Source organism: Brachionichthys hirsutus, chromosome 6 (genome assembly GCF_040956055.1).
Source record: "Brachionichthys hirsutus isolate HB-005 chromosome 6, CSIRO-AGI_Bhir_v1, whole genome shotgun sequence".
NCBI lineage: Eukaryota > Metazoa > Chordata > Actinopteri > Lophiiformes > Brachionichthyidae > Brachionichthys > Brachionichthys hirsutus.
This window is the reverse complement of record NC_090902.1, coordinates 7,323,437-7,336,799: the sequence shown is the minus strand read 5'-3', so window position 1 is coordinate 7,336,799 and position 13,363 is coordinate 7,323,437. Positions and strand designations below refer to the sequence as shown.

Sequence of the window (13,363 nt, the reverse complement as noted above, 5' to 3'; positions counted from 1 at the left end):
ACATCAAAGTGGGCCAAGTCTCCCATGTGAGTATGCGTCTAAGCAGGATTATGTACAAGTCACTGCCTTCAGGGGCCTCTGATATTAAAAACAATACACCACAAATTGCTCTTGTGTGGTACATTTAGAAGTACACTCAACTGGAACAGAAAAATAAATTAATGTTCTTCAAAAGCATGAATACAACTTCAGTATGACCCTTTTTTTTGCCCATCTATACCAACAAGGAAGCCCCTCTACATTCACAAATGCAGGCAAACACACAAATGCACACAGAAAACGCGTTTATAAGAAAAATGGAGGGCTAGAAAACAAATAAAAATATGTATTCCGTTGAGATTGGCAACCCAGGGAAGAGGAGTGGGTGAAAGTCGTGTAGGAGTGCACACATATGCCCCTCCATTCCCACATCCTGCTCATTCTTTCCCTCTTGGCCTGAGTGAAAAGAGATAGAATCCCAATCACTGGATATTTACCATCCATAACAAGTTTGAGCTCATCAGCCAATCCCGCAATTAAAACACAAACACACACACAAATGCACACGCCATCTTTGTCCGTGCTCAGCTGTCACTGGGAACATTTAAATGCTAATGGTGTTGCGATGAGAGCTTGGAACACTGGCTGCTCGGAGGACCGGTTGGTCTGCTTAAAAACAGGATAATCTTCAGGAGAGAGACAAGGCAGCGGGAAGATTAGGCACACACAGCGGTAATGCTCCAGCACGAGTACACAGCTCATTTGCATGTAAAGCAGAGGGGAGTGATATAAAGAGGGAGAAAATGGAATAAAGAGAAAGAGCTGGACAAAAGTGTGTTTGAGTGTGTGCAGCGCTTACATGTGCACGCGAGCGAGTTGTTGCTGCAAGAGGAAATGTGAGCAAACACAGATGTGTTTGAACCTGATAAGGCTTGATGAATGAGTGGCGTTTTGCGGCTGTTCCTCAACCATAAAGAGCTGGTTTATGAGGGAACACTTGCCGTTGCTGCGTTGCAAACACACACAGAGGCTTAGAGAGTGAGCAAAGCCAACCTAATGCACTGCTACGTTTGAAGGCTTACAGAGTTATAGTTAGAAATAAACATATTATGCCAAACACAATCTATACGCATGAAACCTTTTCATCCTCTGGTGACGCATGCATAAACAGACTAGAAGTTTTGGCCAGATGTATGCAATTGTCCAATTGCGAGGTCATTTGTTTTTGAGAAAAATGGTGGCAAGAGAGTACAGGGATGAGAGATATAAGCAGAGAAATGGATGCATCCATGAATGCAGTGAATAAGAAAGACTATGCAGGAAAAAAATGGGATGTTTTTTCTGAGTCTTTCTACAGCATTAGTGACCCTTACATTAACCTGCCACTCTCTGCAGCCCAAGCCAGAACACGGCATGATTTATTAACAAGGCTTTCCATGTTGGCTACACAAGTACAAGCATGCGCACACACAGAGAACTTTAAAAGTGTTACACACACACACACACACGGGCCTCTCAAAGCTAATACCAATTCAACACAGGCACAGACAAACACCGTTATGACTTAATACAGCATTCCCATTCCTCATTTAGTCAGTGAAGTGCCCTATTAGTATATATTCTGAGGAGTCCCAGGAGACTGCAGCCCTGAGTCTACGCACACTAGCCATAAACTCAAATCCAAATCTCTGCCTAATTATACATAAACACACAAAACTCACAAACGCTCATTGGCTGCGGGAGATCTAACAGTGGAAAACAAACAGCTAGAATTGGGTTGCAGGGGTGATTATGAAACTGGGATGGAGTGATAGGAGGAGATGGAGGTGAAGAAAGCGAGGGATCTGGTTAAACTAGTTCTGTTCCATTTCTCACATGCAGTTACTTTCGACAACAATCTGAAAGTTATTTATCGGGCCCGTCGCATCTGCAGCAGTAAATATTCCCATCTGGCACAGAATCTGAATAGACACTAAACTGTACCATTTTTTAGTATGATGCATTGTCCATCAACTCTACTTCATGAAAGACCAAATGACTAAATTTCAGTTGCAATGTATCAAGCATTTAGACATTTTTGCAGCAGATCTTTAATCATTTTGCAAAAAACCAGAGGAAGAATCCCCTCAATACATCGTCGGACAACCAACCTGAAGCCATTGCACAGACACACACACACACACACACACACACACACACACACACACACACACGAACTCAAGTCAGACAAAGCATTTTCCTGATGATGCCTCATTACGGTGAGCAGTGAAAGAGGCATGCCAAAGAAGAGCGAGAGACAAACAGGAGGATGAAAAGCAAAGACAGGAAAGGAGATCAAAAGGGTTGTTATATTTGATTTGTCAATGTGGCTGAGCTCCCTATCCCACCCACTCTCTTGAACATGGCATACAGACAAACAAACCTGAGTTTATTTGTGACAAATTGTCCAAAGTTTTAGGAACCTATGCTTCCATAGGCGTGATTTAGTCGTACTGGTGAAAAGCATCACAGAATAATAACGTCTGAGATCATCATGACAACAAACAACAGAAACACAGGAAAGAGAAGGCGGCTGTAAAGCCTGGAGAACCGGGAAAGGAAAATGATGCTCGCATTATGAGGACACAAAAAACAACAAACAATCAAATACATGTATGCTACAGGCCCTTTCATCTCCTGCATCAAATTAATGACCACTGTTCCCCTTAGCCCAGCCTTTCCCTCAGCTCATTCTTTTTGTTTTACCAGCCCACACCCTGCTTGAGCCATGTAATGCTCTTTCTCTCTCATTCTTTTGCTAATAGGGCTATATGAGGTGCAGAATTCAAAAACACCTGCTATTAACCACAGATTTAAAAAAATAAAAGTGAGAAAGGGACAGTTCAGAGCATACGTGAGAACAACAATGCAAGAAATCTAGCCCTGCACTGCACTCCTACCATTAATTAATAATTGGCTAACTATAGACAAACATGTCCTGTATTACAATACAGTATAATATACACTATAGAATTACATAAATGAAAGAAAAACAAAGTATTTAATGTATTATAGACGTATCGGATCGGGCCTCGGTATCGGTACAAAATCAAATGACTCGGACCCGGGAAGAAGGTGGCAGTATACGAGCAGCACATCTCTAGAAATAAATAAAACTCACAATACATTCTTGTTGTATGGATGGAGATCGTAAAATATGTTTTTGTTAGGCCAAGCTAAGCAGATTTATAATACAACAGTTCATGAGTTCAAACCCAGTGGAAAACAAAACTCAGTACGCTATCTATTAAGAATGTATGCTCACAATTTCTTTCCAAAAGAGTGGCGATTGGGATCAAAGGACCCCCCATATACAGTACGTGGTACCTTCAACCTCAAGAGCCAGTGAGGAAAATGTATTTTCTTTCAATTAACCGAATAATAAGTGCATTTCCCAGGTTAACAGATTAATTTTAAATGTTTATCCTGTTGAGATAGTGTAGGCTCAGGAAAAAGAAAACTGCAGGTCAATTCACTGAAGTGATTTTACTGAAGGCGTCCAAACAAAGTGGTGAACAAGCACACACATTAAGTTGTTTTGAAAGGAAAATAATTCGACCCCCGTTGCACATTAGGTTAACTGGCATTACAACCATCCCATCCCCAAACAGTTAAATAGCCAACACGTACAAGTCCTTTATATCCAGAATGCTGCTTCTCCTGATCACAGCAGTCTCTAAATCATGCAGACCCTTTGTAATCAGTATTTCTACAGCTATGTAGAAAATATTTTGCCTGCTTTGACCTGTTGAATAAACAGGTACCAGGTTCTGGAGGCATTCCTGAAGAACTTCAGTTCATTCCTCATGGGCAAAGGTTTCGGTTCTGTGACATTTCTGGGTTTACATGCTGCGACTGCCCTCAAATCCTACTAGAGGAAGTAAATCATGCGATTGTGACAACCATAATTTTCTGAAACCAAGCCTTGGTGGACTTTGAGGTCTGGGATTATTGTCCCTGAGGAATGTCCACTGAAGCCCAAGCTTCAGCTTGGTCATATTTGCAGCTAGTGTGCTGCTTGGATTGCCTGTACTTGATGGAATTCATCTAACTATCTGCTGCCTGCTGGTTTCCAATTTCGGAGAAATCAAAGCAACTTAAAAGCACCATCAAGCCACCGCCATGTTTCACGGTAGGCTGTTTTTTTTCCTCGAGTATGTGCTGATGTGTGATTTTTCTCCTCTAGACATTGATAACATAACTTATACATATGAGCTTATGAGGGAATACAGTTTGTGCCCGCTATGAATTTAGTTTCGGCGTTTCTGACAGAGCAGAGAATTAAGAAAAATACTTTGATATTTGAATAAAGTCTCCAAGTTAAAGTATGTGGATGTAGTTAAATTGGATATATTTACACCCACATAACCTTTGCATAGCAATAATGGCTGTTTGCAAGGAAAGTTTAATAAACTGTACAGCAGTAAAATGTCTTGAGGGAACAAATGCGACGCTGGAATAAATCCTAAATAGGTCAAAATGTTTCTCCGATTGCAGTCAGGACATGTTATATAGAATAACTGACGAGATCATGCATTGAAATAAAGGGAATTGGAGAGGTTGGGAGAGAGAGAGAGAGAACGAGAGAGAGAGAGCGATCAACATATAAAAAATAAAAATAAAAGTAACTGCACTGAAAGAAAAAGATACAGCAATGCACAGCTAGAGGATGCATCTCCCACCATCAGCTCTTTACTCTTCCACCAGAGCTCAGAGGTCACCCCTGACCCTGCCCTGGGCATAGAAGAACCCCCGCCATACTTCGATGTGGTGTGTGGGTGTATGTACAAGTGCTTGTGTGTGTGAAAACCTTATTGTGCTGCTGGGCAGATAATGAAGAGGAGGAAGACGGGTCAGGAAGGGTCAGTGTTGGCTCAGTGTGGCGTCGGCCTGTACTTGCTGGGTGAGGAGGAATGGGAAGTACAAGAGGAAAAGCAGGAGGATGAGAGGGACTGGAGCAAGGCTCTCAGAAGTGAGGAATAGGAAAAGATAGGGAGGTCAACAGGAATGTATTAGATCATGAGTGGTGTGTTTAAGCGAGAGGAGGAGGGATGGGAAGGGTCCATCTGCGTAACCAGACATGCATTGATTAAAAGCTCAATGCTATACCAGTTCCGAAGATAAATTCAACAGATTAGAAACATGCAAAGGAAACCGACACATTAAACAATGAGTGATGGTCCGTCTTGCTCTCTTGACTCTAGACGTACACAGCACGTCAGACAGACAGAGGTTCAGCTTCAGACAGGTGTGGGGCTACGAAAAGGCCACAGTGTCTTTATAGTCGGCTCTCAGAAAAGGTTATTAGACATCAACCTGAACAGGCGGCTGTCTCAGCCAATAAGAAGCAGAGGCATCGGTGTACATGGCAAGAGGATGGTAGTGGCGGATCACATCAAGAAGTGACAAGTGTGCATCAGGATTTGTACGGGTGAATGCAGATGGGACAGCTGACATTTAACTGGCATCAGCTGCTAGCATCAGCCATGTGTGCAGGAGCTCTTCTGTTTATGACACAGCAAGTGTGTGTGTGTGCGTGTGCGTGTGTGAGTACAGAAACCAAACTTGAAGGTCAGATTGAATTATGTGCACATCCAGACACACTGTCTGATTTCCTGGTGTCCTGCTTATGGAATGAATATGGAGGAGTTAGAGCAGGAGGGGACAAGGTGATACGAGGGGACAGGTGTGTGTGTGCGTGTGTGTGTGCTAGCATTCGCCTGTGTGTCAGCGATTTGTGCCAGGACAGCAGGTGGCTCGTCAAAGGACATTAGTGACCTTCTGCTTATCCCTCCCTCAACCCCCCCCTCCCTTTGTCCATCTCTTCCTCCCTGCACAATTCCCATCTCACTCGGTGGTGAGCGTTCCGTCTCTACACAAATTACAGGCACATCCAAAGGTGAACACACACAGATGTCGGTGGATTATTCATGAACTTTTGCGAGATGCCGTTTCGACACAACGTTCCTGAATAATGTAAATGTAGAGTGCGTCCTCCAAGCAGACGAAGGGATGGGTGAGAAAGGTTGCAGGAGATGTGACGAGGAAGAACTAAACGTGCGTGAGATGTTCTTACCTTTAGTGGCTGATGGCAGCAGCACAGGAGAGAGGCAGTAGACAAGCAGATGGGAAGACAGGAGACAATACTCGTTACTTGGGAACAAAACATGAGCAAAGCAACAGTGAAAAGGCACAAGCCACACACTCACTCTTGGTTTGTGAAGAGAAGGCTAAAGTGAGTTTGGCAAAGATCTCATTGTTTTCAAATTGCTCCTCTTTTGCTGAAATCCAGAAACTGTTCTCAGAAAGGTCCTCTGGTCCGACCTAAGAGAAGCAAATGGCAATATAAACAGTGAGAGGAAGACAAACACAGAGGGAAAAGAAATAAACACAAGCATTGTATGACTTGGAAAAAAAAAAACAATCTTATTAAATTGATTGAACTGCATTCCAAAATTGGTCATCTGTGCAGCCGGCACACAATGAGGAGCAGGTTAAGAAGTCACCAGCATTAAAAAACTAAAACAAAAAAAAAACAGCAGGGCTGAGAAGGGAAGAGGCAGGGTTATGATAGTAGAGGGGAGAGAAAATGGTGACGGAAGGAAGGATAAGGGGAGAAAGAAATGAGTAGTCATTTTCTCTCATCTTCACACACCGTCTCTAACACAAAGCACCTTGAGCTTCACACACAAAGGCAAAGGAACAGAGGGGTCCACTTTTGTCATGCCCTTATTCTCTCTTTCCCCAGCCTTAGTCATTGACATTGCATCCTTCTCTTTGTCTTAGCACAGCTTTCTCTTCATTAACTTGACTAATGCAGTGGCCGTTCTGAACATGCCTATTCAGGTTGGCCTCTGATTGGCCCGTGCTATTGCTGCTTGTGGTTTTGTTGACAAAAATTTCAGACTTTGCTCTTCCTTGGGCCAGACTTGAACAGTTTCATCTTCATTAAAGAAGGTGTAAAATGACAACCTTTTTGCAGTAACCAGTTCTTGGCATAACCAATTCATTGTTTTTGACCACTTCTTCTGATTTCCAGAATACTTTGGGAAACATAAAAAACAATCATAAACTCAGGTCCAAAATGCAATTATTGGAAAGAAAATGAAATGAATCTCTCTTCTAAAGAATTGCATTTCATTTTAAATAATTTTCTCTAAGTCAGTAAGACAAAAGATGAATAAGTGCTATTTTCAGTATCCAAGTTTTTTGATTAATTATGGAATTTATGTCAATATGTCCCATTCCCCATGTCTGCACAGAATACCATTCACCTGTTCATTATGAATCTATTAATATTGGGCACATTACATTCATATCGCACCTTGGTTGGACTCAGTACTTCTTTCGACCACCAGCAACTAGTTTGACGCAGGTCAGATGAACCATTTACAAAATAAGTAAACAACAGACACGTAGAGAGCGATGACTCCCATTCTAGAAAAACGAGGCCACTCAGAAAGTGAAGGGAAAAATCAGGAAGGGAAATAAGAAGAAACTGAAAGAGAAAAACAGGAAGAAAGCAGTGGTAGTAAATTTACGGATATCAGTCCTTTCATTATAGACAATGCCTCGGGGATGGCACAAAAGAAAGAAAAGACACAGTGTAGCGGAAAGGAAATGTGATACGGGGATGAGCTGAAGGAGCAGAAAAGAATGCAAGAGAGCATGCAAAAAGGAGGATGAGACCAAGCCAGAAAAAAAAAAAAGTTAATTTAAATTACAAAAGAATACTGTCCTTTCTAGCAGCAATTTAATTATCTTCTAGTGCCACAGTTAAAAGAAGAAGGCTTATTAAAAAGCAATTTCTGTGACATCCTCGTCAAACACGCTCAACAGCCTGAGAGAGAGAGAGAGAGAGAGTAAGAAAGAGAGAGAGAGAGCAAGGGAGAGAGACTAAATGCTGATGAAGCCTGCTGAAGCCATTAAACAGTAGCTTTAGGCTAAAGAAAGACAGAGGGCCGTTTTGATGTTTTAACCATCACAGATGAGAGTGAGGAGAAGAACATGAAACACATATTCATGAGAAACACGTATGCAATGCGAGTCACTTTAGGTCAGCTCGCACTGTTAAAGCTCCACTTCATACGTCCCTCATCGTGTTTAGCACAATGCTCAATATTTCCAATGCTATATAGTACGAATTATTCAGATTATAATTACCTCCGCCAAGGAGGTTATGTTTTTCATGGTGTTTGTTTGTTTGCAGGACTACAGGAAAAAACTGGATTTTTCCTGTCACTGGTTGGATCTTGATCAAAATAAATTAATTAATAAAAAGATGGATCTTGGTATAACTCTGATCCCATTAAAATTTGAGAGCGATTTGTACACCCAAATCGCTCTCAAATTTTATACGATTTTCCCATTTATTTATGGTAGTTCGACAAACGTCTTTCCATTATAAGATGGAAAGACGGATCTTGGTATAACTCGGATCCCATTAAAATTTGAGAGCAATTTGTACACCCAAATCGCTCTCAAATTTTATACGATTTTCCCATTTATTTATGGTAGTTCGACAAACGTCTTTCCATTATAAGACCCTGAACTTAAAGACGCCTGCAAAAACACCTCAGAAAGGGCGAAAGACATCGCCAAACACCTTTGTATACCCACTAACCCCATCAAGGGCAAGAATGTGGACATGCTTGTATTTCTGAGAAAGAACATGACCCTTAAAGATTAGCTTGCACTCAAGAACATTTTGTCAGCAGCTATCCACCAATGCCTGCGTAAACTTGTTTTGCACTTTAAATAGAAAGCATTTTATTTTGTTAATCCATTCCTTTCAAGAAAACACCTCTGCCGTTATTGCAAAAGCATTTAAAAAATGAGGCTGTAACAAAAGTTACTCTCCTTTTCATGTCAACAGTTGCATTTTTACAGTTTGATTGTTAATGTTGCAGTCTGCTCAATAAAATAAAACATATCTTGAAAAATACTTTTTATGCAATTAAAATTTAGTTTAAATCTAGTCTCGATCTCGTGAACTCAATCTTGTGAGATGTCTCGGCCCGCCCATAATGATTTTTGTTAATAAATGTCTCTCTCATATTAAATCATTGTATGAATAAATACTTCATTACTTTGAAGTTTCTCTTTGAAAACTAGTGGTAATGTGTCTTATGACTGACCTTGCTCCAGTTGGCTCTCTTCAGCTGGACCTCGGGTTTATAGTCCTTCTTAGCCTGGAGCCCAAAAGGCAATGGAGGTGCTGGGGCACCCCAGCCCCCCATGCCAGATGATGGGGGTGGAGGCATGCCTGGGCCTGGAGGAGGAGGTGGCATTCCAGGAAATCCAGGTGGTGGTGGCGGAGGTGGTGGTCCCATCCCAGGTAAGGGTGGGGGTGGCGGAGGTCCTGCCATGCCAGGGAGGGGTGGAGGTGGTGGAGGTCCAGGCATGCCTGGTAAAGGAGGTGGGGGAGGAGGAGGGGGCACACCCATTTGACCTGGTAAAGGAGGAGGGGGAGGAGGAGGAGGGGGAGCAGGCATGCCTGTTTGGCCTGGTAGTGGTGGAGGCGGAGGTGGAGGTGGAGGGGGCACACCTGCATGCTGTCCAGGGAGGGGAGGGGCGGGAGGTGGAGGGGGCATGCCTGGTGTTGATGCAGGAACAGTCACTGTGATGACTTTGCTCTTGGCCTCTTCCAGCTCTTTAGAGAGCTTTTCAATCTGCAGGGAGGGGAGGACACACTCAGTCACCGTCCATCCCGATGTTTGGAAAACAGGACACATCACGGCATTGATAAATTCAGACTGTGCACCGCTTCACAGACTCCCTTTCACTGATATTAATTTTGACTAATTTTGCCAGTTTCCACCATTTCAAATGGACAGCCATGCCAAGAGAATGATTATACTTGAGACAAAGAGCACAGAAAGGGATTAAAGACTGGGCAGGATTGAGTTTTGGGAGAGAAAGGAGTGCAAAACACTGAGAAAAAAAACATACATTGCATGCCAGGATGCATGCAAATTAGCTCAGCCTATAAGCATCGCTTCATAAACCTTACACATGTTGTAATGTTGATTGATGCAATGTATGGTCCCTGACAAACAAACATGTCAAGTAAAAAATATCGGGAATATTACGTCCCCAAAGGGATCCAAAAGAAAAAATTTCAAAGAAGGACAAACTTCCTAGTTGGAAGATAGAGTGAAACTGTGTTTTTAATATAAAGGCTGTAATACTTCTACATAAGTGACATAAATTCTTTCAAAATCAATAACGACTTGCACATAAGGTGGGGGCTGGAATGGGAATGAAACAGTTTATTATTTACTGAATCTGTTCTTAGCCTGCACATATGCGTGTGACTGTATGTGTAGGCCGTACGACAAACTGCTTTGTTTTAGCAAAAACCCAAACATAGATGAAAGAGCTCCAAAGCGAGCTTTTTAGTAAAGCAGCAGATAAAGATGAAGAGTTGGCTGCAGCATCACACTCAGCTTCAGGGAGAAATCTCTACATGTGAGGAAATCTTCGATGGGCAGTGCCTCAAACACAGAAAGTGAGCCATCTTCGTATGAGACGCTTGTTAACGGTCTGGCTGGTGATGCTGTTGACGGGTGTGTGTGTGTGTGTGTGTGTGCGTGCGTGCATGCGTGTGTATTAAGAAGATGGCTCTGCTGGCATCAGCTTCTTTGAATAAAGTTCAAATTGGACGTTGTGTAGTTGTCTTACTGAAACACACACACACACACACACACACATCTTCCCGTGGCGATGGGAATACGTGCGTGGAGGCATACTGTTCTGGGTCACTTGGTGCATTCGTGAGTTTGGATGTCACTGTGAAGCAGAGTCCAGCTGGTGTGGCAGCAGGACACTGACAGCCAAACAAACCTCATGTTTGCCTTCCGAGGAGGAGGAGTGTACACTGATTAGCACATACACAGCAGCGTGCACTCACACGCAAACACACACAACACCCTGTGCATGCATCTTGGCCTGAAAAATAGACTGTTTGTCCCATCTCCATCTTTTCCTTTATTGTTTTGTCTTCTCCCATTTTCAGTCTTTTAAGCTCACATCATCCTACTTTCTATGATTCTACAGAGTTTCCTAAATGGTTCAGTTCCTTCTCCCAATATGTTTGAAGCCTTTCTGCTCTTTTCATACCATGCTAGTGGCTGGCTAAACAATTTAAGGCCAGGGGGCTTCTGCATGCATGTGGGCATGCATGTGTTCTGCGATATTTCATTTCTACGAGCTACGACAAGTACTTTGCTTTTGCAGCACCAACAATAAGTTTCTATTTTGTGCGTGTGTTTGCCAGACGTTAAATTATTCAAGTATCTCACTAAATCTTAATTGATTCTGTCCTAATGTTCTGGTTCTTATTAGGGCATACCCAACGCTCTGAGGTTTTAGCCACTGCAGAGATAATCAATCCAAATCAGGATGGGAATAATTAGGGTTTTTTTCTACATGGAGGAAGCCGATAAGACTGTGAAAAAAAAAAAAAAAACATTGTTAAAGAGTGAGATATGGTAAAAAAAATGTTGGAGTTTAATCAGTTTCAAAACCTGCGTACATAAAGGATACACATAACAGGATCAACAAGCACGTGTGCATAAATGCGGTTCAGTGAGCAGCAGTGGCTGAAGTCTCACCTCCAGGTTTCCTCCCTCATTCAGTCACAATAACAGCAAGCTTGAGCTAAATAAAATGGCTCAGATTACTTATCGCTAAATTCACCAGAGTCTGCATCCAGACAATGAAATGCACCCAACACTGCATGTGAGCAGTGTTTGGTGCATTTCATTGTCCTTCTACCTTTGTCTGTAACTATAAACCACATTGACGAGCTCATTATTGTGTATTTATGAAGACACAGAATGAAACCTTTAATGTCTGAAATAATGAGAATACTCTGAAGAAGCATGGCTGCTTCACTCCAAACACTTTCATTGTTTGAACATGGACTGTGTGTATGACATTTTGGATGTAGGTTTGCATTGAGGGAAGCTTTGTGGGTAATTTCGCACCAAGGATTTAAAAACCGGAGACAGCCCTCGTACATAAATATTGATAAAGCCATGAAGCAATAACAGAAATAGGTTGGCAAGTCTGTTTGAGGTCATCAATTTGTTACAAAGATTTCTGTACGCATCATCCTGGTTTCAATCTACACTTTCATCTCAGGGTATTTAAGCATAAAACATGAATTTACATAATACAAATCTAACCCTAATCTTAATATCATGACACATTTGAAAAGAAAAAGAAAAACGCCCCGCATGAACAGGAAGGTTCTAGCGAGAGTTTACCTGCTGCTGCAGAGTGCCCAGCTGTTGTTGTAGTCCCTGGTTCTCCTTTTCTTGTTCCAGCTTAGAGGAGGCCATCCGATCCTTATCTTGGCTCAAGCTCTGCAGCTTGAGCTCGTAGTCACCTTCCAGTTTCTTCACCTCCACTTGCAACTCGTGGCGTGCCGTCAACTCTGCATCCAGCTAACATACATGTAAAGGGGTTATAACTTGGGACAAACGGCCTCACACTATCCTAAAAAGTGCTAAAACCGCTAGGAAAATTAGCATTTATGTTTACGGTTGCATTTGAACCGGCATAATCTTGAAGCCAGTAAACAGTTTTATTTTAGATTTGGTCCCACTGGTAGCAGGGCTCTGCAGATACTGTGCCACCGCTATGAAAATGGTGTTCTTATGCTTGTGTGATAAGATTCAGCAGTTCATGTGCAGCTATTACCTAAAGTATTGACAATAAATGTACAATACACCTTGTAAACAAATATCTTGCCCTAGACAGGTGTCAGCTAATTGGTGTTCAGCTCCGACAGTCAAATCATTGCGATAGCATTAAGAAAAAGAGAAACCGGTATTTTTACTGGTTGCTCTTTTAGTGATGATGTCATTAAATTATAGGAATATACTGACAATTTCTATTTGATACCAGCCACAAGACAAAACTTACCCAAAAAAGGCTTCCTAGCTAAAGTTCGTGTTATTCTTATTCATTTATTTTTTTAAACTGTAAAGGGAAGAGAAATGTTTTTCTTTCCATTTCAATTAACGTTACGTTTTCAGGGATTTTTGGGACACTTGACAAACAGGATAAGAGCATTTGAATAGATGAATGCATGAACACAGAGACACACACACACAGCTGTTTAATCTGCAGACAGTAAATCCGTTACGCTTGCCGCAAGAGCCGACAGTCTCATTCCTAATTCTTCTCAAACAGTGTCCCATCATGCACAGCCAGCACGATGGTGTGACTGTGCGGTCACTGAAAATTAATCCAAGTGCATCCATGTGTGCCTTTTTGAATGTGCACATGTTCAATTAATGAGCTATAAGAGATTGGGAGTCATTACGTGTACCTA

General features: G+C 42.1%; 1 protein-coding gene across 1 annotated transcript in view; it reads right to left on the bottom strand.

Annotated features, from left to right (window-relative positions):
* LOC137894616 (protein diaphanous homolog 1) overlaps positions 1–13,363 on the bottom strand; it is a 66,046-nt gene that overhangs the window by 35,870 nt on the left and 16,813 nt on the right. The window contains exons 15-17 of the mRNA XM_068740057.1: positions 12,291–12,470; positions 9,156–9,689; positions 6,222–6,342 (exon numbers count right to left, since the gene is read on the bottom strand). Of these exons, the coding sequence (XP_068596158.1) occupies positions 6,222–6,342; positions 9,156–9,689; positions 12,291–12,470 (835 nt within the window). The remainder of the gene's footprint in view (positions 1–6,221; positions 6,343–9,155; positions 9,690–12,290; positions 12,471–13,363) is intronic.